The 24,387-nt window shown below is 35.7% G+C and overlaps 2 protein-coding genes across 3 annotated transcripts; one reads left to right on the top strand and one right to left on the bottom strand.

Moving 5' to 3' along the window:
* Window positions 1-4,053: 4,053 nt before the first annotated feature.
* On the top strand, window positions 4,054-6,559 carry LOC121804606 (serine/threonine-protein kinase PBL35-like). The gene is made up of 6 exons (XM_042204212.1): window positions 4,054-4,471; window positions 4,672-5,003; window positions 5,084-5,219; window positions 5,493-5,626; window positions 5,717-5,840; window positions 5,929-6,559. Exons 1-6 carry the CDS (start codon window positions 4,348-4,350, stop codon window positions 6,408-6,410), a joined length of 1,332 nt encoding a protein of 443 aa, XP_042060146.1. The 5' UTR covers window positions 4,054-4,347; the 3' UTR covers window positions 6,411-6,559.
* A 1,421-nt stretch (window positions 6,560-7,980) lies between these two features.
* Window positions 7,981-13,319, bottom strand: LOC121805057 (uncharacterized protein At2g24330-like). Of its 2 annotated transcripts, none has more exons than XM_042204805.1 (6): window positions 13,144-13,319; window positions 12,268-12,522; window positions 11,261-11,405; window positions 10,513-10,622; window positions 8,491-8,914; window positions 7,981-8,402 (listed from the first exon to the last, which is right to left on the bottom strand). In XM_042204805.1, exons 2-6 carry the CDS (start codon window positions 12,520-12,522, stop codon window positions 8,167-8,169), a joined length of 1,170 nt encoding a protein of 389 aa, XP_042060739.1. In that variant the 5' UTR covers window positions 13,144-13,319; the 3' UTR covers window positions 7,981-8,166. The 2 variants fall into 2 exon arrangements, with proteins under 2 accessions (XP_042060739.1, XP_042060738.1); XM_042204804.1 differs by having other exon boundaries at window positions 12,268-12,525; window positions 13,144-13,318.
* Between the last annotated feature and the right edge of the window lie 11,068 nt (window positions 13,320-24,387).

Below are 24,387 nucleotides of genomic sequence, written 5' to 3' on the forward strand. Positions count from 1 at the left end.
TTTTTACTAGTTACGTTTTAAAATTCATATCATCGATCATAGGAACTATTTTTCATTGACAATTGAGTATTTTATTTAAAAACAAAAACTCCACTTTTACTAAAAACAAATTAAAAGCTAAGCAGTGCCAAAACATAGGTTGAAGGTGGCAATAAATTTTGACTCATCATCTTATGGGATATTGGTCTCAAAATTCATAAACTTGAATTTTCTGATATTTCTCATTAAGTTTAAAATTGGTTGATCTATAAAATCATAAATTTAGTGGAGGAATTCAAAATTTCCAACCTGACCAGATCCTTTTTCCATGAGGAATTAATCCTACTTGGTTAGTCGTAAAATCTACTTGTAAAGTGCTGATAATGTTCTTTTGGATTCTATTTTCATCCAAATTTCTCCAAATCCGACCTATTTTCTTTCATCTCGTCTCATCTTGAACGACTCTCACTTCTCAGACGAGAAGCAATTCTCTCATCCCCCCACGTCGATCACCCACCGCTCTCTCTCCCTCCCTCCCTCCTCATGCCATTGGCAGTTGTACTCTTCATCCACGCTCAAAGTTCCCTAGCTAGTTTCACCATTCAAATGCTCCATTTCTTTATTCAACCCACAACCACTCACCTCCTCTTATTCCTTCCTCCAATGGAGGCACCAAGAAAGCTAGAAGATAAATTTTCATTTTTGATAATAAAAAAAAGGTGTGTTGCACTTGGTACCATTCTTATTTTACATAATCCCGGAACTCCTATAACGTTGACGTTATTCAATTTGAGCAACGGATCATACATCTTCGTAATGAAAGTAGAACTTGAGTTGGCCTTTTAAGAGGAAATAGAAAAAAAGTATGAAGATTTCCTATGTTTCTAACTTTGTTTTGTAGGTCAACCAACAACTGGATAATGAGAGAGAGCCCAAATAAAAACCAAGGCCACCTTGCATGGAGGAACCTTGATCGGCTGAAAATGTAACTCCTACTTTCTGATCAATTGCGACCCATATCTCCTATAACAGGGTCCAAATTTCCTCTAATGACTCTACCCTCTATTTCAGGGTGCTTGCTAATTGATGGAGGTCGTAGACCTGTATCCTATCTCCACCACTAGAGTACGTTACAATCAGACTCTTCCACAAGTCTTTGGTTGTTGCGGTTGAGATACTCATCATACGAGTTATGCTTCAATGTTTTGAACCAACCACGCAAAGACACAATGATCTGTCTGTTGCCACCATGCAAAGGTCTGATCTGTCCTTGATGGGGGAGATGGTCCCCGGTGATGTGGGAGATCCATTCCCTTGCTGATGATGGCTTTCTCCATCAGTACAACCCACAACGAGTAATTCTCGCCGTTCAACTTGAACCCGAGATCTAATAACTTGGTATCGACTATGATACTTGGTGGAGACAGTGAACTTGGGTTTGCCATGGCCAAACTATTGCGCATGAAATTTGCAAATTGCCTCGCAAACTCTTTCGATTATACAAGTAACAAGTGGTTTGGGTTCTTCGGATTTTGACATGTTTTTTGTTGGTCGTTTTCACAAGTTTTGGCTTCAAAAGAGTCGGGAAAGGTATAGATGGACAGAAAGGTTATTTACTTTACAGTTTTATTCTCATTATATAGTAATCCTCTTTAATTGAGGTATTTTGTAATGATGTACAAGGTAATTATTCAAACTAGAGTAAGTCAATAACTCTATTCTAAGACACTGATAATACATATCCTTAATTGATTCATTGTAGTAATATTTTTCCTTCTAACATATTGTATCAGTTAAGATTTTTGTTGTTTTGTGCTTCATTATATGGCTGATAGCTAGTATAAGCATTGGTGCATGTTTTGTGCCCAGACTTTATGGGCAAATAGTAGAAAATCAGAACAATGCAAGAAGAGATTGACCAACTCAAGGAGTACAAGAAGGAGTTGGGTATGTGTTATCATCTTCATTTAGATGTAGTGTGTTATACATTTTTTATGTGAGTCATCTCATGTCAGAGCAACTTTCATTTATCTTGTCTGTCCTTTATTGTGATTCGTCGTTACTGCTTTGTGTACTTTTGTTCGTGTCTTGGCCAGAATGCACCTTGTCCTTTTGTATGTTGTTAATGTTGTTATGTTAGGTAACTTAGGTTGTTTATGAGACTCTATTGTTTGTGATACTATGCTCAACACTTTTATTGGTTGGAAGCATTTTTCCCTTTTTACAATTTATTCACTTATAATTAACTTATAACTGGTCAAAGCTGTAGAAGAGTGATTGACAATCAACTAACTTAACAATCTGGCATTAAATTATCTATGTGCAAACTTGTTGACTTAATTAATTAATCGATTATTATATAGACAATATTATGTAAATTAAACATACTACCACAATTTTAATAAGAATCCTACAAGCACAAAATTATTTCAAAAGTAATTAGAAGGCCTACCAACTTAAAAACTATTTTTCCAAACACTGTTTTGGCATGCAAAGGATTTTAGTGGACCTAGTTAACTTATTGCACCAAAGTATTGCAGTCCACTTTAATGTTTAAAGGTGGGACTCTAAAAACTTAGTGGGAACAAATGGTATAACTCCTTTCCAACAAGGCATTAATCAAGTCGCAAATAAAAGAATAGGATCATTTAATCCTTTTATATGCCAAAAAAACATGGAGTGGCCAAGTATATAGTTTGTACTATAATAATATCACACATATTCCCGTGGAGAATGAAGATGTATGCATGGTGTGGCTAAATAAAAATGGCAAATATTATGAACAAATGTGTTATTGCATTCTCATTAGAGTCCACCTAATATAATATACAATATCAATATTTCTCATGCTTAATTATATGTATTAATATTGTTTATAGTAAAATATGCAATTATTCATACTTACTTAACCCCCAAAACGAATATTTTTTAAGGCTAGGAGGGTGGTTGCCATCATTCTTCTCTTGACTATCTTTATATGGGTTTTGACCACACAATTATGTTGACTAGATTTGTTACCTAATACTACTAGTTATAATAGTAACATTTAATATCAAAACTCCTTGGTAAAAAAGATGAAAATAAATTATTTTTATTGAAAAACACATGAATAACAAGTTTTTGGATTAATTTCCAGACTGAGGCTCTCAACTCCAGTTCCAAGTAAGTTTCCCAATCTCTAAACATTAAGAGAATGAGGTGTTTTTATCCAATTGAATTAAATAATTGCAAGACGATAAATATAGCTATATTTTGAAATTCAAAGACAATTCATAGGCCAGGAAGTCAGTAACCGACAATTTCAATCACAATACTTTTGTTGGTTACAATATTTAAATAAATAATATAAAGTCATAAACTGATGAAATGGTTTCAGTTTGATTTAATGAGAAGATTGCGTTATTTATGGTAAATTTAATATTCAGCCATCCAATGAGGCAAGGTTGGGGAATTAGTAATGATGGAACATGAGATGAATTCAAATGAAAGAGGAATTGGTGATTATTATGCTGGTGAGACATAACCAAGCCCATAATATCACAGTGGATCAAGCAAGGTTGTTTTCCCCTTTTTTTTGTTTTTTTTTCAATTAATCAATTATCTATGTATATCCCTAAATTTCTCTACCTACCGCTTCCAGAAGTTTAAAATATAGTGCCAAAAAGAAGAAAATAAAATTCAAAAACTTAAGGTTCTTTTTTTTGCTAAAAATCCTGCTAGTTGCTATTTAAATGTTTTTGTTTATACTTTAATTTTTGTTTCTGTAGCATGTTTTTTAGATATTTATTAGCATGTGTATAATGCATTTTCGTTAGCGATAATTCCAATTTACATATCCTATTTGGACCTTATTTAATGACTTAATTTTCAGGTTTGTAGTTCATCCTCCCATCAATTTAAGTTTCACTCAATTTAAAATTTAAATATTGGACAAATTTCTTAATCTCATATAGTACAAATTTACGTAAAAAAAACAGTACTAATAAATCGAAGGATTATGCATCTTAAATCATGTGACCAAATAGTAAAATACAATCAAATTAGTTGTCAAATCGTTAAGTTGATGCCTCTTTCCGTAATTCTTCAATCTTAATTATCTGAGAGTGAAAGCAAAGCTCAAAAAGGTGGTGGCAAAAAAGCTCTTTTTGTACACAAATGTGATGATGGTGGTGATGATGATGATGATTATGCCTTCAATTTTCCACAGTAACAACATTAACAAACAATTCTCCCTCTCTTACTCCTTTTGCCCTTTACCCCTCTCCTCAACTCAAGCATGGTAAATAAGTGATCGCCTTGTTCCAATGCGTAGTTCAGAGCCCATGAACTGAAACAAAATCTAATCTTTTTTTCTGGGTTTTGAAAATCATGGACAACAACAACAACTGCGGCTGCTGGTCTATTCTCAGAAGCAGTGTGAGAGGCTGCAAAAGCTCCGATTCGAGAAACTCTACTACTTCCATCCCTAGAAGCAGCCTTGTCTATGATGCTGGTATACTCATTTTTCATCATATTCTATCCAATCTTGCTAGATTTATGTGTTTTTTTAAATAAATTTATGTTTTTTTCATCATATATTCATATTCTTGTATGTCTTATCTAATCTTGTCCATATATAGATTTATCTAATGTTTTTAAAATTGGGCATTTCAACTTGGTTTAATCTCCTGCATTTTTGCTCTACTAATACAGCAACAGAGACTCGTTATTTGAATGCCAGCAACCGGGAAATGTGTGTGCCTGATGAGGCTAGAAACTCGGTATCCGAAGAAGATCCCAATTCGGATGCAGTTGCACTAGAAAAGAAACCTCCACGCCAACTGCTTCAGTTTAGTTTTCAGGAGCTGAAAGCAGCCACCGGTAGTTTTAGGCCAGATAGCATTCTTGGGGAGGGTGGTTTTGGATATGTGTTCAAGGGGTGGATAGAGGAGAATGGGACGGCACCAGCAAAGCCTGGCTCAGGGACCACAGTGGCTGTCAAGAGCTTGAAGCCTGATGGCCTTCAAGGCCATAGAGAATGGGTGGTGAGCTGATTGTTGGCTTGAATTATGCAATGATTGACATATATATGTGAATGTAGCTCATGGCATTCTTTTTAGTGCAGGCTGAGGTTGATTTTCTAGGGCAACTTCATCATCCTAACCTCGTTAAGCTCATTGGATATTGTATTGAAGATGATCAAAGGCTACTTGTTTATGAATTCATGACCCGTGGAAGCCTTGAAAACCATCTTTTTAGAAGTAAGTATTGCATATATTTCCCTAGGTTTTATAATAGGATAATGTGCACTAATGTGATATCTTCTAGCCTTCCTGTTTTCTTGAGTCTGTTAAATTACTGTGGTAAGAATGCTTTATGGCTTTCCTTGTACAAGTTTCCAGAGGTATACTTGCTAGTTCTGTGACCATTTGGTGCAAATTGAGTTTCAAAATGATGTTTACTCTTTGAAACGCTCGATTATATTGCTGTTTGTTGAGTGGAGGATATACTGATATGGTGAATACCCATTGAAGGGACCATACCTCTTCCGTGGTCCAACAGGATCAAGATTGCACTTGGAGCAGCCAAAGGGCTAGCTTTCCTCCACACTGGGCCTGAACCTGTTATTTATCGTGATTTCAAGACGTCAAACATCTTGCTTGACTCGGTATGTGAGTGGAATTGATCAGTAGGAACTTGATAGATGGCCTCGTCATGGTCCAAACAATCTTGATGTAACATTTCCCATTTCCCTCAGGAATACAATGCTAAGCTCTCAGATTTCGGTTTGGCAAAAGCCGGTCCTCAGGGAGACAAAACGCACGTTTCTACTAGGGTGGTCGGAACCTATGGCTACGCTGCTCCAGAATATGTAATGACAGGTACATATTGTTCATGATTTTTGTGTCATTTGAGTGACCATTTATCTCTAGTCTTTGTTCATTCTTGGCTCATTCTTTGCTGTGTCAGGACACTTGACCTCAAAGAGCGACGTTTATAGTTTTGGAGTCGTGCTCCTGGAAATCTTGACTGGCCGGCGATCTATGGACAAGAAACGGCCAAGTGGAGAACAGAATCTCGTGACATGGGCGCGGCTTTATCTGTCCGAGAAGAGGAAGGTGTATCAAGTAGTGGATCCTCGCCTCGAGCTCAACTATTCAATCAAAGGTGTGCACAAGGTAGCTCAATTAGCTCACAGCTGCCTAAGCAAGGACACCAAGTCTCGGCCTTCAATGGAGGAAGTCGTCAAGGTCCTCACCCCGTTGCAACACCTCAACGATCTCGCCATACTAAACTACCACACGCGCTTCTCTCAGGCTGGGAGACGCCGCTTCCCTCCATCAGGGAAGCGCGACAGGAAGACAGACACTGGCCATCAACCCAACCTTAACCAACCAAAGGCCACTGTAAGAGATTCCAACCGAACATCTGCTCAGCATTATTGTAAATAAGGATCCTAGTTTTTTTGCTTGTGTGTAATTTTTATGTCATAACAACCATTAGTACTTGTCTTGTGTATGCTGTAAGTTTTCTTAATACTCAAATGTTTGTAGTAGCAGAGGAATATTGATCCCTGATTTGAATATTTTATGAGGTTTTAGTGTGATGGTGCTGGTTTGCAGAAGCTACATACATCTCTTGAAATAGATTGACATTTTTAAAAAAAAATCAGATTAAAATAGAGCATCTTGTGCAGAAACACCATAGCCTTTTCTACCATGCCTAGTTGAGTCCTCTTCCATGGTTGTGATTCACAGCTTGAATTTTAAGTGGAATATAAATGAGACATATTCCTTGTGCTAAAGATTCTTATCAGTGTCAAATTCAAGCTGGAATCTGGAGTGACCTAAAAATATTCTGTAAATTATTATGAAAAAAAGTTAGAAACTTTAGTAGTGACATATCCACAGCAGACAATTCTGTGATCAAAAGTGAGGGAATCGGTATGATTTTTGTCCCACTAATAAGTGAATATATATATATGTAACAGAAGCTGCATGATTTAGTCCCCACTTTTTTAAAGTTTGGTTTCACATGCATCATGTAATTGCAATACCAATACACCACATCATTAATACTATTAACTAATCCTATTTTATTACATACCATGCTATGCTTTTATATTTCTATCAAATTTAACTTTCTACTCGAGTTTATTTGATTTTTCTTAACTTATATTGCTTTAAAAAGTAATTGTAAAAGAACAAGATCCACATTTTTACTTAAGTTTACTCACCCCACTTGATCAGCTCGAGGAATGATCTAAATTCATTTCATTACCAAATCGAATTTACTCCATTAGTCTAGAATAATCTCAAATATTGACTGTCATAAAGGAGTTCTAGAAGAGTATCGGTTGAAAAGCCATCTTGGAAAAGTAATTTTCTTTAAGCTGCAATTAATCACTTAGGGGTCATATGATATTTTTATTGTATTAAATGTGGAATATACATTATATTTGAAGGGTTCGGTCATCTAAAGCATATACGTCTAGATACAATATAAAATATCGGTGCTGCGAGTTTTGGTTCCAAGTCATTTTTCTTTATGTAATTGTAATACGCTTGCTTCTAATTATGACTAGCTTATAATTTTTTTTTGAATAGAGGTACTAATTTAAATGGTAGCCGCATCAAATTTGCCCTAAATAATAGTACTCCCTCCAACTCGTTTTGAGCACTCATTTTGAAAAATTAATACTAATAAGTAGTTAAAATAGTGAGAAAGTAGATAATAATGTAGATAAGACTTTCTCTATATTAACTATTTATTTTCATTTTTTTCAAAATAAGTGCTCAAATTGAAATTTCTCTACTATAGTGGTACAAAGGGACGGAGGGAGTAGTAGTTTTAGTTTCTCTCATTCCATAAGAACTCGATAAACGTACTGAAATGGACTGATTTTCCTGTTCTGATCTATGATGCTGACTGAATATCACGCAAACAATAGAGAATTCATTCATCTGATTTTCATTTCAATTCATCCAACCCAAAATATTTTGCAATTTGCAGAACATAATGTACAAGAAGAGCAAAACGTAGATTTATAGAATTGCGCAGAACAGAGGAGAAAGAAGGTAGTAAGATATAAAATTACATATATTGCCATGTTTACCGACACTTTTCGCATCAAAGAGGAAAGTGAAGCTCATACTTCTCTTACCACACAAACACACAGTCACACACACACAAACAATCAAGAAACACTCAACTTTCAGATATTTCTTCAGCATGAGCGGCTGGAGGAGTACTGCTCTGCGATGCCTTATCCACCACTGAACCTCCTTCACTTGGTGCAGCTTCCGAGAGCACCGATGCCTTAGACGTTAGAGAGGGGGAACTGGTACCTGAGAGACGATCATCGGCCTGCTTTGGCCGATTCAAGGCATTGCAATGTGGGCAGTAGTAAGTGATGTATGGGAACTCCTCTTTTCTCACCAGCCCTACAAATACAAGGATATATAGCATATTAACCTCCTTGTACCACATGGATTCAGTTCATATAGATAGGTGAACGAAGATTCTATCTACCGTTGTGCATATGGCAGTTTCCACATATTAGAGCATAGGATTGGGTAGCATCCTCTCCAACAAGCAATGCAGCAACTCGAGCAATCCAACCTCCATCGTGTGCATTCGGGCCTGATTGAGGATGATGCTCGACAACCGTTGGGTGTTGATGAGACATGCCTACATCATCAACCCCAGATGGGCTAAGCATAGCTTCTTCAGGATGTTCAGTAAATCCACTTTCCGTGCTATAGGTTCTCGAGTGGGACTGCCTTCTATTCCGTAGTCCAGTAGTAGCTGCAACTTCCACATCGTTGCTCTTTCCGGCAGTGGCAACGTGGCTTTGATCATCTCCCAGATATACTTTCAGGCCGGAATCTGCACCCAACTTGGACGCCAGTACAGTTGCAGCTGCTGCTTTGGCTGCTGGATCAGGGTCATACCTCTGCACTGAAGACTCCATGTAAGAATCTAATAAATCTTATTGATATTGGAGTTATCAATGTTATCAAATAGCAGATATGGCGGTGCCATGGCGCTATGGCATGGCGTTCGGTGATGGAAATGCCATAGTACCATGGCGCTGCCATAGCACCGCCATATCTGCCATTTGACAACATTGCGTGTGTACTGCATTTAGGAATGGGGCATTATGCAAGAAACATGGAGATTAGAGTTGTATTTTATGCTTTTTTATTGTTTTAATAGTTTTAGATGTTATATTTTTATTATTTTCTAATTTTTGAATTATATATAAATATATAAGTATTATTTTATTTATTTAATTATTGACCGCCATATCCGCCATACTAATACGCCATATCCCTGTGGCGGTTTTTAGGCGAACCGCCATAAGCCGCCATACGAGATTGATAACATTGGGAGTTATACAATATACTCACTAGGACGTAAACTTTGAGTGAAAACTTAGATAAAAATGATATAGACTAATCTACCACTTAATGGAACTTGTATGATTATCTAATCCTTCAAATACTCGAATCATATATTTCTTTTTTATAATTTCAAATTTATTATTAAAAGAAATACAAATGACTCACACACTTCGTAACTCTCGAGGTGACTTAAACCTACAAGTATTGTCAATCTATGTTTTGGTCTAAATGAAAGTAGACATCCTTGTTCCTCCCATCATCCCACGAGCTTTGTCAAGTAAAAAATAACCACAGCCATTTGTTATTGGCTTTTGCAGTGTTATTAAGTAAAAAAAATGACTTGCAAACATTGCAGCCATACGATATCTACAAAGAGCAGTGCCTAATACTAGGACAGTTTATAGTGAAGGGAGGTCAAAATAATTTTTGGTTAAAGATGAGGTCCACCTTGTCAGTTGTCATTAAATGAAAATAGAAGGTTTTTTCATACCATGATCATAATATAATCTGACACAAGAAAAAGGGCATTTAGACTAATGACAGAGCCAGTCCCCAATAATAAGGTGGGCAAGATTTATATTTAATTTTTTTGCATAAACAAGTTTTATTGCTACACAACAAGTACAAAGTTCCAAACAAGCCCATTCAAGGAAACTTAGCCAAAGTCGATTGGGGGGGGGGGAGGATTATACTTTTTCCATTTTTGGTCCGTCCACCAAAATTAGTCCACTTCTTTTTTTGAAATTTTTTTCACACATTACGCTACAATGAAGTGGGTCCCACTATACACTAAGACTACTTCAACTATTTTTTCTCTTTCTCTCTCATATTTTACCATTTTCACATTTAAACCCATGTCGTCCCCAAAGTCTCTATTTTTAGGGGACGAAGGGAGTGGATATTTAGGGATACATAGAGTATAACTGAACAAAACTGAGGTGGGGCAATACCCCCACCACTCATCAACGTGGCCCTGCCACTGCTTCAGACCATGCCTATTATGACCTTCTATTATGGATAGCAAGTTCTATTTAAAGACTTTGCCTCTAGCTCATATTTTCAGGAAAAAGGAGGTGATTGCAGATGTGTAAAACAAGATATGAAATCATCAATTTAAACAAGAAAGCTAGCTAGCTTCACTCATTACCTGTATTAGCTGTTGAGTTGTGTAGTAATTTGTTTTTTCTTTCAGTTCATTGATTTTCTCCTGTCTCTCGGCCAGGAGGTGTTCCAAAGTTTTGCGGTCCTTGGTATCACCTGTAAATAAGATTCCCAGAAATGTAATAGTAATATTAATGCCAATAGCAGGGAGCCTCTAATCAAGGCCACATTTGGATTACTAACTACGGAGTACCAACAGCTCTACCATAACACAGAAACAACTTTTCCCATGATGTTTTGTCTGATCATAATCTCAAATCCATCAATTCGAAAGTTCTGAAAACAACTAGATCTATGATTATTTTGACACCAAAATGCAGATAAGATAAATTGTGATTCATTTGAGAATTTTATGCAGCTTGATTGACAACTTAATGCCCTTAGAAAGAAGAACAACCTTATGGCTCAAAGTTATGGCCTCCTCGTCAGAATAAACTTCACAAAAGCCTATTTTTTTTGGAAGCTGCTCTCATATACAAGAAGTTATAACAAAAGTAAGCAATTTCATGAAACTGTATCAACAATCCTGGTAAATATAAGTTGACTTTTTTTTAATTAAATAATAAATCCTAGCATAAAAACAAGCAAATAGCATAAGCCAAAAGTGAAATCAAATATCCTTAATCTATCCCAGCCACAATGCAGGTTTGTTTGTATAGGCAACAAGTTTCATATTTTGATAGATACTATAACCTTGCGGTTAGTCATTACAAAGAGCACTGAAAAATGCTTACGCATCTTTGTGTAGCTTCTAAATGCTGAGTAGATAATGAAAAATAATACTGGCAGCAGAAATATAGGTAAAACCCTCAATGCCCTTATATGCCAATTCAAGTCTAACGATCTTGTGGTCATTATAGCATAACCTACTGCAATTGCCTGGAAATAGAGAAAGGGGGTAAATATCAATTATGTGGATCACCCATCTTCAGGAGCAAGGGGAAGATAATGGCAACAGCACATTCATTATAAACAGAAGCATTCAGGATAGTAGTGCATTTTTCTAGCAGCAAAATAGTCAAGATTAGTAGTAATCACTGTTCACTCTCTCTCTCTCTCTCTCCCTCTCCCCCGCACACATATTTTGTATATTGTCTTTGATTTAACACGTCATAATTCATGCTTTGTTTACCTTATAAGCATATAATTTGATAATCAGAAGCAGTCCATTGGAATTAAAGGGGTACTTGATCTTCAGAGTTAACAGACACACGATCACTCTAATTTTCAAACTAATGGAGTTATGGAGCAATAGAGTGCAGAAAAAGTATTTCTACCACAAATTCAAAACCTGAGATTTAAATGAATACATCCTGGTTAGTTGAAATCAACCGCAGTTAAAAAAACCAAAAATACATATTATTGAGACTCTAACGATGATACAGAAGATCATATTCTTGCATGAACGCAACTGCTGGCAAGTGGAAACCCATTTTGCAAGACAAGCATCTAGACTAGGGCACTCAGAACCTGGTTTGCAGGTAAACCAGGGCATCATCATAGACATAGACTATATGGAAGAGTAGATCTTCTGGGTACAGAGGGTGATAATTAAAAAAACAGACAACCATTTACAGACATTAGCAGCATATGGATCAGAGACATTACTCGTTGAATATTACAAAAAGTAATAATCAGGATTAGGAATGTAACAATCTAAAATAGTTTTTCTAACATCTGATATCAGGTGATGTGATATGGAATTCTTTCCCTAAAATTAGTCATAAAAGGTAGGGCTTACCTCTGAAACAATTGACAGTATAATAAATTGCCTAGTTGTTCTCCGAGAACTTTGCGAACGCCTTGTAATTCTGGAAAGAACAGTAGCCTCTTCCTTTGATATATGTTGCAATCTCTTTTCAAAGTCATCACTACCTAGTCTAAATACCGCTCCCCATAATCTAGATAGGACTCCTTTCTTTTTCTTGGTCTTCTTAATCTCAGTATCAGTAGATGTCACAGGCTCCACTGGATCATTCTTGGATTCTTCAGCCATCTTCTGCATATCACATGCCAGGTTAGAACGTTTCTCACATATTCCAAATTAGCAAGACAATTGTTTCAAGTTTCTTCAACATGATTGAACCAAAACCATTACTGCATCTTTTGATCCTCTACCCAAGATATTCCAAGTCTTATTCAGCTAAAAGGAATCAGTTTTTCACTAGTATTGTGGCTAAAGAAGTTGGAAGTAATAATCAAATACTATGTCACTAGTTAATTTGACATCTTCAGTCAAACCAAGTCAAAATGATACTATGTTTCATCACAAAAGGGAGATGGCAACAACACAAACCCAAACCAAATAAATAATAATGAAAATTGAAATAAATGAATTCAGTGCCGCAATCAAAGGAAAGGAAAAACAAATGTGATGAGAAGGAAATAACAACAAAATCGGGAATCACACAGCAAAAAAGTCAAATCTGACAGAATCCAAGATCATAAAAAATATACTAAACCAACAAATAAACTTTGCTCCAGAACATGATCAATGTCGAGAAAAAAACATTTCATTTACAGAAACTCCAATATGATAAGGAAGGATCGATAATTTGAACAGAAACAGAGATAAACCCCAAGCGGCGAAATTGAAGGGGTTGATTTGATATTTTACCTCCGATGGAATTCGGCGCGGTGAAACGCGGCGCTGAAAACAGAGAACGCGATTGGGAGGGATGCGAGAGGGGATTGAATTCAGACGAAATTCCTTATCCAAATGGAAAATGATGAGAAATTGGAAATGGAGAGCTTTGGAAACAGTTGATCGTGTTCCCTAATGAAGAAGAAAAGGATCTTGTTTCCTTGAAAGTCATCTACATCCCACGTGCAAATCACGTATTCTCTTATTATTTCAATTTACAACCCCCAATTCTTTTAATACCAATTTCCACCCCTCCCAATTTGTAAAAACATACCTCTTCCGTCCAAGATTTTATTTTCAGATTATCATTTAGTATCTCAATAAAAACAAATAAAATATTTAATAGGAGTATTTATTAGAATTTTATTCTTTTTGCAATTCTTTAAATACATTTTTTTAAAATTTTGTTGTTTAAAACAAACTATTTAAATACGATGAAGATATATGTAATTATTTAGTCTCTTTGTCCCACAATAAGACTTATATTTTGTCATTTCCGTTCGTCCTACAATAAGAGTTTTATTTCACTTTTACCATAAATGGGAAGTAGGCACATTTCCACTAACTATTCCACTCACATGTTATTGTAAAACTAATATATATATATATATATATATATATATATAGGGTAGTGATCAATGTATAACTAATCTTAAGTGTATAACTAGAGAACAAATCTCAGCCACACATCTTAATGGAACAAATATTATTTATTTTAATTATAGAAAATATGCTGAGGGTAATTTTGGAAATTACTTTCTGAATTAAAACATGCGATCAAATTACGCGAAATCTTCCAAATCTGCGATCCTTTCTTCTTCCAAATCGTAATTCTGAGCTGGGGGTGGCGCCGGAGAGGATACTGGCGGCGGTGGGGGAGCTGGCAAAGGCGATCGGGGCGGAGGGGCTGTTGGCGGATTCAATCGTCGCGCCAATGCTGAAAAAAACCCCAAATCAAAACCTACCTCTACGTCGGACTCACCGGAATCAGCGTCGGCGGGTAAGGAGACGCAACGATGAGCTGCCGTAGAAGAGAAGCGGAGTTTCGGAACAAGAGCGGGGCGCGGTGGCTGTAGGCTCTAAGATTCGTCTTCGATATAGTTAGTTTCCGTCTACGTTTAATGTTACTGATGTATCTTGTGATTTTACTTCACTCTTGTTTACAAAACATCACTCTTGTTCTGATTTTACTTCACTCTTGTTCACAAAACACATCACTCTTGTTCTGATTTCACTTCACTCTTGTTCACAAAACACATCACTCTTGTTCTGATTTCACTTCACTCTTGTTCACAAAACACATCACTCTTGTTCTGATTTCACTTCACTCTTGTTCTGATTTTACTTCACTCTTGTTCACAAAACACATCACTCTTGTTCTGATTTCACTTCACTCTTGTTCACAAAACACATCACTCTTGTTCTGATTTCACTTCACTCTTGTTCACAAAACACATCACTCTTGTTCTGATTTCACTTCACTCTTGTTCTGATTTTACTTCACTCTTGTTCACAAAACACATCACTCTTGTTCTGATTTCACTTCACTCTTGTTCACAAAACACATCACTCTTGTTCTGATTTCACTTCACTCTTGTTCACAAAACACATCACTCTTGTTCTGATTTCACTTCACTCTTGTTCACAAACACACATCACTCTTGTTCTGATTTCACTTCACTCTTGTTCTGATTTTACTTCACTCTTGTTCACAAAACACATCACTCTTGTTCTGATATCACTTCACTCTTGTTCACAAAACACATCACTCTTGTTCTGATTTCACTTCACTCTTGTTCACAAAACACATCACTCTTGTTCTGATTTCACTTCACTCTTGTTCTGATTTTACTTCACTCTTGTTCACAAAACACATCACTCTTGTTCTGATTTTACTTCACTCTTGTTTACAAAACACATCACTCTTAGCATGATTTTACTTCACTCTTCACTCTTAGCATGATTATTTTTGGGACAATTCAACATTGATATTATAATTAGATCAGAGCAAGAAGAAACAGAAAGGGGCTACATCTGAAATGCATAGCTAAAATCTCACAAAATTCAAATACTACACTACATCCCATCATAAAAATTGCAACGATAGCTTATCACCTAATGTTAATTCCCTAATTAAAGGAAATCAAAACTAAGAAAAACAGAAGATAAATTGGGAAATGCAGGCTAAATCATATCATAGATCTGTGTGTTCCCGCTCGGGGTCAGATGCCACGATCATGTGCGACAAGATGTCGTAGAGCGGCCCGCCCTTGGCCATCGCCTCCTTCTTCTCCTTGATCACCGCGATGAGCTCCTTCCGGAGCGCCGCCGCCGCCTTGTTGACGGTGGCGGTGTTGTTGGCCGCTGGAAGAGTGATGATTGGAGACACCGATGCAGATTCCTTCGTCGGGGAAAGAGAGTCACTTGAATCGCGAAAATATTGATAATTTCCAATCGAATTCCTCTTCAATCGGACGAATCGGCGGTAGGAGAGCTGAGAACTATTTTGCAGAAGAAGGAAGAGGAGGAGAAGAGAAGAATGCGGTTTCTTTTTCAAATGCCAATGATGTAATCTAATTTTGGATGTGCAATGACCATTATACCCCCGCCTTATTATTGTGGAGTAAATTTGTGATTGAGGGAACTAATATCTCATTAAATTCAAAAATTAATACTAGCCCTTGATTTTTTTGATCTTGTGGCTATTATTTGTTCTCTAGTTATATGGTTAAGAGGTGTTTGCCATAGATCATGACCATATATATATATATATATATATATATAGGGAGATGATCAAAATAAGTATGTGTTTAAATCCAGAAATGCAGACCAAATCTTGGCCCTAGGATTAGATGATCTAATGGTCAATAATTAACCAAAAACACGGAAGGTCATAATTAAGCAATTTTAGGTCATATTATAATATTTGGGTTTAATGTCATGCTAAGATCGTTTTAGGTCATGCTTTGTTAGCATGACCTAAAAATTACCTAATTATGACCTAAAAGTGACCTAATTATGATATTGTTCTGCGTTTCTGTATTTAAATCTAGTTTTGCATAGATCAAAACCCTATATATATATATATATATATATATATATATAGGGAGATGATCAAAATAAGTATGTGTTTAAATCCAGAAATGCAGACCAAATCTTGGCCCTAGGATTAGATGATCTAATGGTCAATAATTAACCAAAAACACGGAAGGTCATAATTAAGTAATTTTAGGTCATATTATAATATTTGGGTTTAATGTCATGCTAAGATCGTTTTAGGTCATGCTTTGTTAGCATGACCTAAAAATTACCTAATTATGACCTAAAAGTGACCTAATTATGATATTGTTCTGCGTTTCTGTATTTAAATCTAGTTTTGCATAGATCAAAACCCTATATATATATATATATATATGGATGTATTCATTTCCTTTTTTATCTTTTGTTCTATTGTTCTTTTTAATCTCAGCCCCACGATTTTGTCATCCGACGGTTAGATTGATGCCACGTGTCATTTAATAATGCAGATTTTTAGTTGAATAATGCACACCGACTAATAATGCACCATTGTAGTGTAATAATGCAGATTTTCAGTTGAATAATGCACACCGACTAATAATGCACCATTATAATGTAATAATGCAGATCATCACAACCATCCAATTCAAGGATCCTAGGGCTATGATTAAAAAGAAGCTTGGACTGAAAAGATGCGAAGGACCTTAACACACACACACACACATATATATATAGGGGTGCGTTAAAATGGTAACCATATTTATGGTGATAACCTAATAACCTATCATTTTATTAGTCAAAAATATCATTTTTAATAAAAATGATATTTATACACTATAAAATGATATTTTTTTCAGCATGCATAGAATGATACTTTTAATCCATAAAATGATATTCTATTTTATAAAATGATATATTTCGTCCATAGAATGATAGGTTATTAGGTTAAAACCATAAATATGGGTTATCATATGATCGCATCCCTACATATATAAGGATGTGATCATATGATAACTCATATTTATGGTGATAACCTAATAACCTATCATTCTATGGACGAAATATATCATTTTATAAAATAGAATATCATTTTATGCATGCTGAAAAAATATAATTTTATAGTGTATAAATATCATTTTTAGTAAAAATGATATTTTTGATCCATAAAATGATAGGTTATTAGGTTATCACCATAAATATGGTTATCATTTTAACGCACCCCTATATATATATATATATATATATATATATATATAGTAGTGATATAGGGCAAGTGCTCGTTAAGCACATAACTAGAGAGCAAATCACAGCCACAAGATCAAGAAAATCAAGGGCTAGTATTAATACATGCGATTTTCGAATTTAAAGGAGAAATTAGTTCCATCTATCACTAATTTACTTCACAATAACAAGGCGGGGGTATAATGGTCATTGCACATAAAAAATTAGGTTACGTAAATTTTCTTCATCCATGGCGGAAAGAAGAGAGCAAGAGAAGTCGCTCGCCCCGGCCATCCCCACCAACTCCAAGCTTAGCCCTTTTTCCACTGGAGTTCATATCACACCGCCGCCACCGGTGCCTCAAATGTTGCGGCTGCTCCGCCGCGCTTCTCTTAATCCTAGCCGTCACAACACTCATCCCCATGCTCACGATCTTCCACGTGAAACATCCATCGCTCGAGATCTTCTCGGTCAAAATCGACGGCCTCAATTCGATATCCAACAACAACCCGACGCTGGTGGCCGGCGTCTCGATCAAGAACCCCAATGCGGCGTCGTTCAAGTTCCACGAGGCGGCCACAGAGGTGTACTACGACGGCGCGCTCGTGGGAGAGGGTAGGGCGGCGCCGGGGGAGGCAGGGCACAGAGGGTGGATGTTTTGGTTGGTTTGGTGGCTGAGAGATTGGTGGGAGTGTCGAGATTTGAGAGTGATTATGGGAGAGAGATTTCTACTGTTTTTTATTTTAATCTACTATTTCTGTGGTTATAGTAATGTTTCTTTGATTTTTTGTTATAGTGATGTATTTTGTTAACACAAGTGAAGTAAAAACATGGTTATAGTGATGTGTTCCAGGGTTAGAGTGATGTTTCTGTGATATTTTGCTATAGTGATGTATTTTGTTAACATCAGTGAAGTAAAAACATGGTTATAGTGATGTGTTCCAGGGTTAGAGTGATGTTTCTTTGAGTTTTTTGCTATAGTGATGTATTTTGTTAACATCAGTGAAGTAAAAACATGGTTATAGTGATGTGTTCCAGGGTTAGAGTGATGTTTCTTTGATTTTTTGCTATAGTGATGTATTTTGTTAACAACAGTGAAGTAAAAACATGGTTATAGTGATGTGTTCCAGGGTTAGAGTGATGTTTCTGTGATTTTTTGTTAAAGTGATGTATTTTGTTAAGATTAGTGAAGTAAAAACATGGTTAGAGTGATGTGTTCTAGGGTTGGAGTGATGTTTTTTGATTTTTTGCTATAGTGATGTATTTTGTTAACATCAGTGAAGTAAAAACATGGTTATAGTGATGTGTTCCAGGGTTAGAGTGATGTTTCTTTGAGTTTTTGCTATAGTGATGTATTTTGTTAACATCAGTGAAGTAAAAACATGGTTATAGTGATGTGTTTTAGGGTTATGAATTGAAAGGTATCGAAATCCATTTGCCTTTGCTAAATAATTAAGCTAGTTTTTGTCCGATTCCTCTGAATTTGTCCAATTTTTTTTAGTTTCATCTTCATAATCTTGCGAATCTGCAATTCACAAGTGCTTAACAACGGCTAACGCCAATTCGCCAAAAAAATTTTCGTGCTGACCTCAAATATGTGGTTTTTATGCCGATTTTTCTCGATTTTGCAGTATTGTAAAATATTGAAATGCGTATACTTCATTCGTAGATCTAGTTGAGGTGAGTAGAAAATAATCTGAAGCCATTTTATGTTCGAGGTGAGTATTTCTCTGTATTTTTCTGTGCTGTTCATCGCCGTCCCCCGTCGCTGCGCCCATCGACTCAGGCAGTGCCCGCCCTCATCGACGCCGTCGTCGGCCTGGCGACTAATCCTAAGTTCACTTACGCACTCTTGAATCCAACCAATCTTCCCGATAATTGAATCGAGACTATGGACATTCTTAAGCAGGAATTGCTGAAGAAACGACAGAGTCTGGAACAGGACGTCGGCAGATAAAGTTTTTCAAGCATTCCAAAATCGAGCAGGAATGACTCCAGCGGTTGCGCGAGGAGGAGAAGCGGGAATCCGAAGCCAAAGCCCTCCTCAAGAAGCAGCTGCAGCAAGATCACCAGAGTAAGGATACGAAATCTTCCTCATCAGACCCAAATTCGAACACCGACATCTCCAAATCCAAGCCCGAATCCTCTTCGTCCAAATCCCTAGTCGAGGAGCAGAACATCGACAATCTCAATCTGGAAGGAAATGAATCTGGAAGGAAATGAATCGCTTATGAGCTTATGAATTTCATAATGAGGTTTCCAAAAATACCCTTGGCATATTTTACATTATTAAAATAAATAATATTTGTTGCATTTATTTGTGTGGCTGAGATTTATTCTCTAGTTATACACTTAAAATTAGTTATACCTTGATCAGTTCTATATATATATATATATATATATATATATATATATATATATATATATATATATATGTGTGTGATCAAATACAAACTCTCTCTAATACAAACTATACAAACTGATGTCAACGGAGTGTACAAATTATGTCAACGAGGGCTGATGTCAACGGAGTGTACAAATTCTGTCAAGGGGGCTGATGTCAACAGGGTGTACAAATTATGTCAACGGGGGTGTACAAATTCTGATTGTTCGATGTCAACGGAGTGTACTGATTTGTAGGAAATGTTGACATTAGAAAAATCTCTTATATTAACCGTTGATTAATTGTATTAAGTGAGTAGGATTAAAGTTTCTATAGTTTCTATTATAGAGGGTTTGTAGTTTATCACACCCCTATATATATATATATATATGGATGTATTAATTTCCTTTTTGTATCTTTTGTTCTATTGTTCTTTTTAATCTCAGCCCTACGATTTTGTCATCCGACAGTTAGATTGATGACACGTGTCATTTAATAATGCAGATGTTAAGTTGAATAATGCACACCGACTAATAATGCACCATTATAGTGTAATAATGCAGATTTTCAGTTGAATAATGCACACCGACTAATAATGCACCATTATAGTGAATAATGCAGATTATCACAACCATCCAATTCAAGGATCCAAAGATTGTGATTAAAAAGAAGCTTGGACTGAAAAGCTGCGAAGGACCTTAACACACATTTTTCTTTACATTTCTTAAAATTCGTGTCCAAACCAAATAGGACTCTTATTATTAGACGGGGAAGTACGCCCCAATTTTTCATTCAAAGTTCAAATAAGTTAAATTCAAATGCATATGCGTATCTAGTTGAAGATAAGTGGGAAATCAATAAATCAGAGTTGTTGTAGCTGCTTCCACATTAATACTCGGCAAGTAGGCTATTTAACAAAACATTTACTCCTCTTTGACTTTGATAAAAGGAGGATAATATTATAGGTACACTAATTAATTTGAAAACCATTAATTTTCAATAATTATGCTGCACGAATTTCTTTGTTAGCTCAACTTACAATTAAAGCATGGAGTACATTGTTTACTAAATCGAAAAGTAAAATGATTAGAATTTTAAGCTATTCTTTGGTATCATTAAATGAAATGAAAGAATAGAACGTGATCTCTAGTAAACTATAAAAATGGTTCCTGAACTATGAATTTATTTTAAAATCGGTCTTTTTAGCATTTTTCCACTCAAAAAATGTCCTTTTGGGCTGCTAGGCAATTTCATCTTTAATAATTTTCACTTTTTCAATTTGATATTATTTCAATGATGTACTGGTGAGGCTTGTTTCATGCATGTGTTCTGTGGTAAAACTACATCAAATTCTGTAACTAACGTCCAATTTTGAGCCAGATGTGTGTGAAAATCCGCATTATTCAGTGAACGAACAGATTAGTTGGGTTCCTGCTTTCGGTTCCTGCTTTATGTCACTTGTCTTAGTTCAAAATGTTATGTTTCGTGTTGATTTGGTCAGATCTGAGTTTTGCATTTATGTTTTGTCTGGCTGTGAAGAAAATCATGTTTAGGATGTTTAGATCTCGTATTTTATGTTTTATTTATGCATGATTATGGGTTAGTTTCTTGTGCACGTAGTCGTAGTTTAGATTTTAGGAATAGAATTAAGTTTACAAGCAAGTTGTTATGATGTTTCGTCTTTCGTAGCTTTTCAGATCTGCTTTTTACTCTGCTTTTTTCATGTTGATTCGGTGAAGAAGATGAAGTTGTTAAAAAGTTTTAACTTTATCTTACACTTTGCAGGGGACTAACAGTCCCCCGTTTATTCTGTTTGCCTATTTCAGGAAAGTTTAGCTGAGTTGATCAAGTAGATCTAGTTAAGCTTATCAAATTGATCAGTTTAGTTAGTTTATTTTTCTCAAGTCAAGTAGTAAACTTAACCCACCCCCTAGAAAGCGTGGCCGTAGCCATTCCCAAATCGTGTCCAGCAAACAAATGTCAAACACATCATCTCTGTGGGATCGATCCTTACTTCCCTATATTAGTTAATAGTATTGTGGGTTAAGGTTTTGAAAACACACTTTGAACTCTTTCATTCATCTCACTCAAGTCGAATCTAAGTCAAGTTGATCAGTCTGAGTTTCCACTGGATAATTTTATAAAATTAAAATTTATATTTTTAAATATCAATAAATTATTTTAAATAAAATTATTAATTTATGTATTCTTTCTCGACTCACAACTATATATATACAAATAAAACTATGCAGCCAGCTTGCACAAAACTTTTTTATAATATAATACATAAATTAATAATTTTAATTAAAAATAATTTATTGGTATTTAAAAATCATAATTATTAATTTAAGAAACAAAATGAAGGATGACAAATGAAAGAAGAAGATAATTTTGAAATAATATCAGATTTAGTACATTGAAATAATAGTATCAAGTTGAAAAAGTGAAAATTGTGTAAAGATGAAATTACCTAGCCCCCAAAAGGGCATTTTCGGGTGAAAAAAGGGGTAAAAAAATCGATTTTGAAATAAACCCTTGGTTTAGGAAGTACTGGAGATACTTTTAAAGTTCAGGGACCATTGGTGAAATAAACCTTTAGAAACCATTTTTGTAGTTTACTCTTTCTTTTATTCCTTTGTTTGGTATGATGGAATGAACAAGAAAATGTGATGAAATTACAAAAAATTGTCATTTCATTTATATTTCATTACATTTCTACCTTCTTTCTATTTCATTACATCCTTCCCTAAGCCCTTACAAAGAGTAAACTACACAAAATAACTCTAACTTTTACACTTATTGCACCAGTGACCCCTAATAAAAAAATAGCATCAGAGGGACCTAACAAAATATATAATCACAAGCGAGGTTTTTTTAGTAATTTTTCGAACGAAAATGCCCAAATGACTTGAAAGCAATTTAGTCTGATGACCGCCAAACCTGCACACCTACTCTGCATACCTGCGGAGTTTTGTCAAATCATACGGGATTATATTTGGTGCAGATTTCCTACGATGAGTTTTTGTGAATTAAAATTTATTCTCATTTCCCCAGCCTCCGGCGGCGTGCCATCTTTTCCTCCCGGACCTCCCCTCAACGACTTGCCATTTTTTCCTTAGAGCAGCTTTTGTTCTTCTAATTGAGCTCAAGCAAAAGTAGATGAAAAGTTAATTTAGAATTTGGAGAAGAGAGAACGTGATGATGTAGAGAGAAGTGGTGAGTGAAGTTTGAGTGGCATCGGGTTTGATGAAATTTAATTCTATATACCTAATTTTTAGAAATAATAAAGAGAAAAGGTCAAAAGTGATCCTAAACGTATAACTGAAATATGAATTTGGTCCAAAACATTCACTTTTTTAAAATCGGATCCTAAACAAATGAAATTAGCGTCGGATTGGTCCTTTTTTTACAGTTCCGTCAAAACTGACGGTCAATGCCCGATTAGTGATATTTTGACTAATTAGTAGTATATTAATGTATAATTAATTATAAAAAATTATTAAAAAAGAGAAATAAGAATTTGTCTCTCTTCTTCTCTCCCCTCTCCATCCTCCTTTACCAAATCAGACTTTCTCTTTCTTTTGTGCCTCTAGCTCGGGCTTGGATCCCCTGCTGTGCTGCCCTCCACAGCAGGGGCTGCTGTTCCATACAACATAATATTATATAATAAATAAAAATAATATTTTAATTTTATAATTCTTGAATTAAATATTATGCTGTATGGAACAGCAGCCCCTGCTGTGGAGGGCAGCACAGCAGGGGATCCAAGCCCCTCTAGCTCCTTCAACCAGCCGGTGTTTCTGACACCCTCCTGGATAAAATCAGCTATACTGCTAGATATCAGTAACTAATATCCCTAAGTTGTTGTCTGCTCATCTTTCTTTTCACATTTGTTGGTTCAATTTCTTGACTTACATTCTACTTTGCAGCATAGTTAAAGTAGTATTGGAAAGATCCCTCACAATCTTCTTGAATCAGTAATTGAGTCGATTGCATCCAAGATCTTGAAGGAGCATCCTAGATTTCTGCTAGAAAAGCCGCATGTGGCTGTGGTCGGCCCTGTCGACTATTTGGGCGTCGAGATTATCAGACGCCGAAACAGAGCTGTGAAGAACTAGAACCCTTGTCATTGCTACTGTCAATTGCAATTTGTAATCTTTTCTTATGTATTTTGTTTTTATTTGCTGCATTTTCTTTTCTAAATTTAATGTTTTCTGTTTTCATACATATCAAATCTTATCCTACACTGTCCAAAGGGGCTTAAATTTTTAAATGTTTTGACCTTAATAATAAGTAAACCATAGTTTTACAATGCATTCAACTCTACTGAGCCTTATCTTAGCCGTGAGCCAGCCAATTTCACGATCTTCTGCGCCACCCCCGGAGGGGGCGAAAGCAGTCTTCGGGTTCATTACAGCTTGGAAACGCTCCCAACCAGAGTCACAAGAACTTTCACCAGCCGATTTTCTTTCTTCTTTGTCGGCCTCAACTTCAACCAAGGAAGGAGAGGAGAGAGATGGGAGAGAAGAAGAGATAGAAATTTTAATTTTGCAATTTCTTTTATTCTTTTTAATTTTTTATTTGTTTTAATAATT

This window comes from Salvia splendens, chromosome 5 (genome assembly GCF_004379255.2).
Source record: "Salvia splendens isolate huo1 chromosome 5, SspV2, whole genome shotgun sequence".
NCBI lineage: Eukaryota > Viridiplantae > Streptophyta > Magnoliopsida > Lamiales > Lamiaceae > Salvia > Salvia splendens.

Coding starts and splice junctions, on each gene's coding strand:
- LOC121804606 (XM_042204212.1), top strand. CDS start 4,348: ATGGACAACAACAACAACTGCGGCTGCTGGTCTATTCTCAGAAGCAGT. Junction 5,220..5,492: donor TGAAAACCATCTTTTTAGAA/GTAAGTATTGCA, acceptor TACCCATTGAAG/GGACCATACCTCTTCCGTGG. Junction 5,841..5,928: donor TCCAGAATATGTAATGACAG/GTACATATTGTT, acceptor TTGCTGTGTCAG/GACACTTGACCTCAAAGAGC.
- LOC121805057 (XM_042204805.1), bottom strand. CDS start 12,522: ATGGCTGAAGAATCCAAGAATGATCCAGTGGAGCCTGTGACATCTACT. Junction 11,406..12,267: donor TACTGTCAATTGTTTCAGAG/GTAAGCCCTACC, acceptor CTCTATTTCCAG/GCAATTGCAGTAGGTTATGC. Junction 8,403..8,490: donor AAACTGCCATATGCACAACG/GTAGATAGAATC, acceptor TTGTATTTGTAG/GGCTGGTGAGAAAAGAGGAG.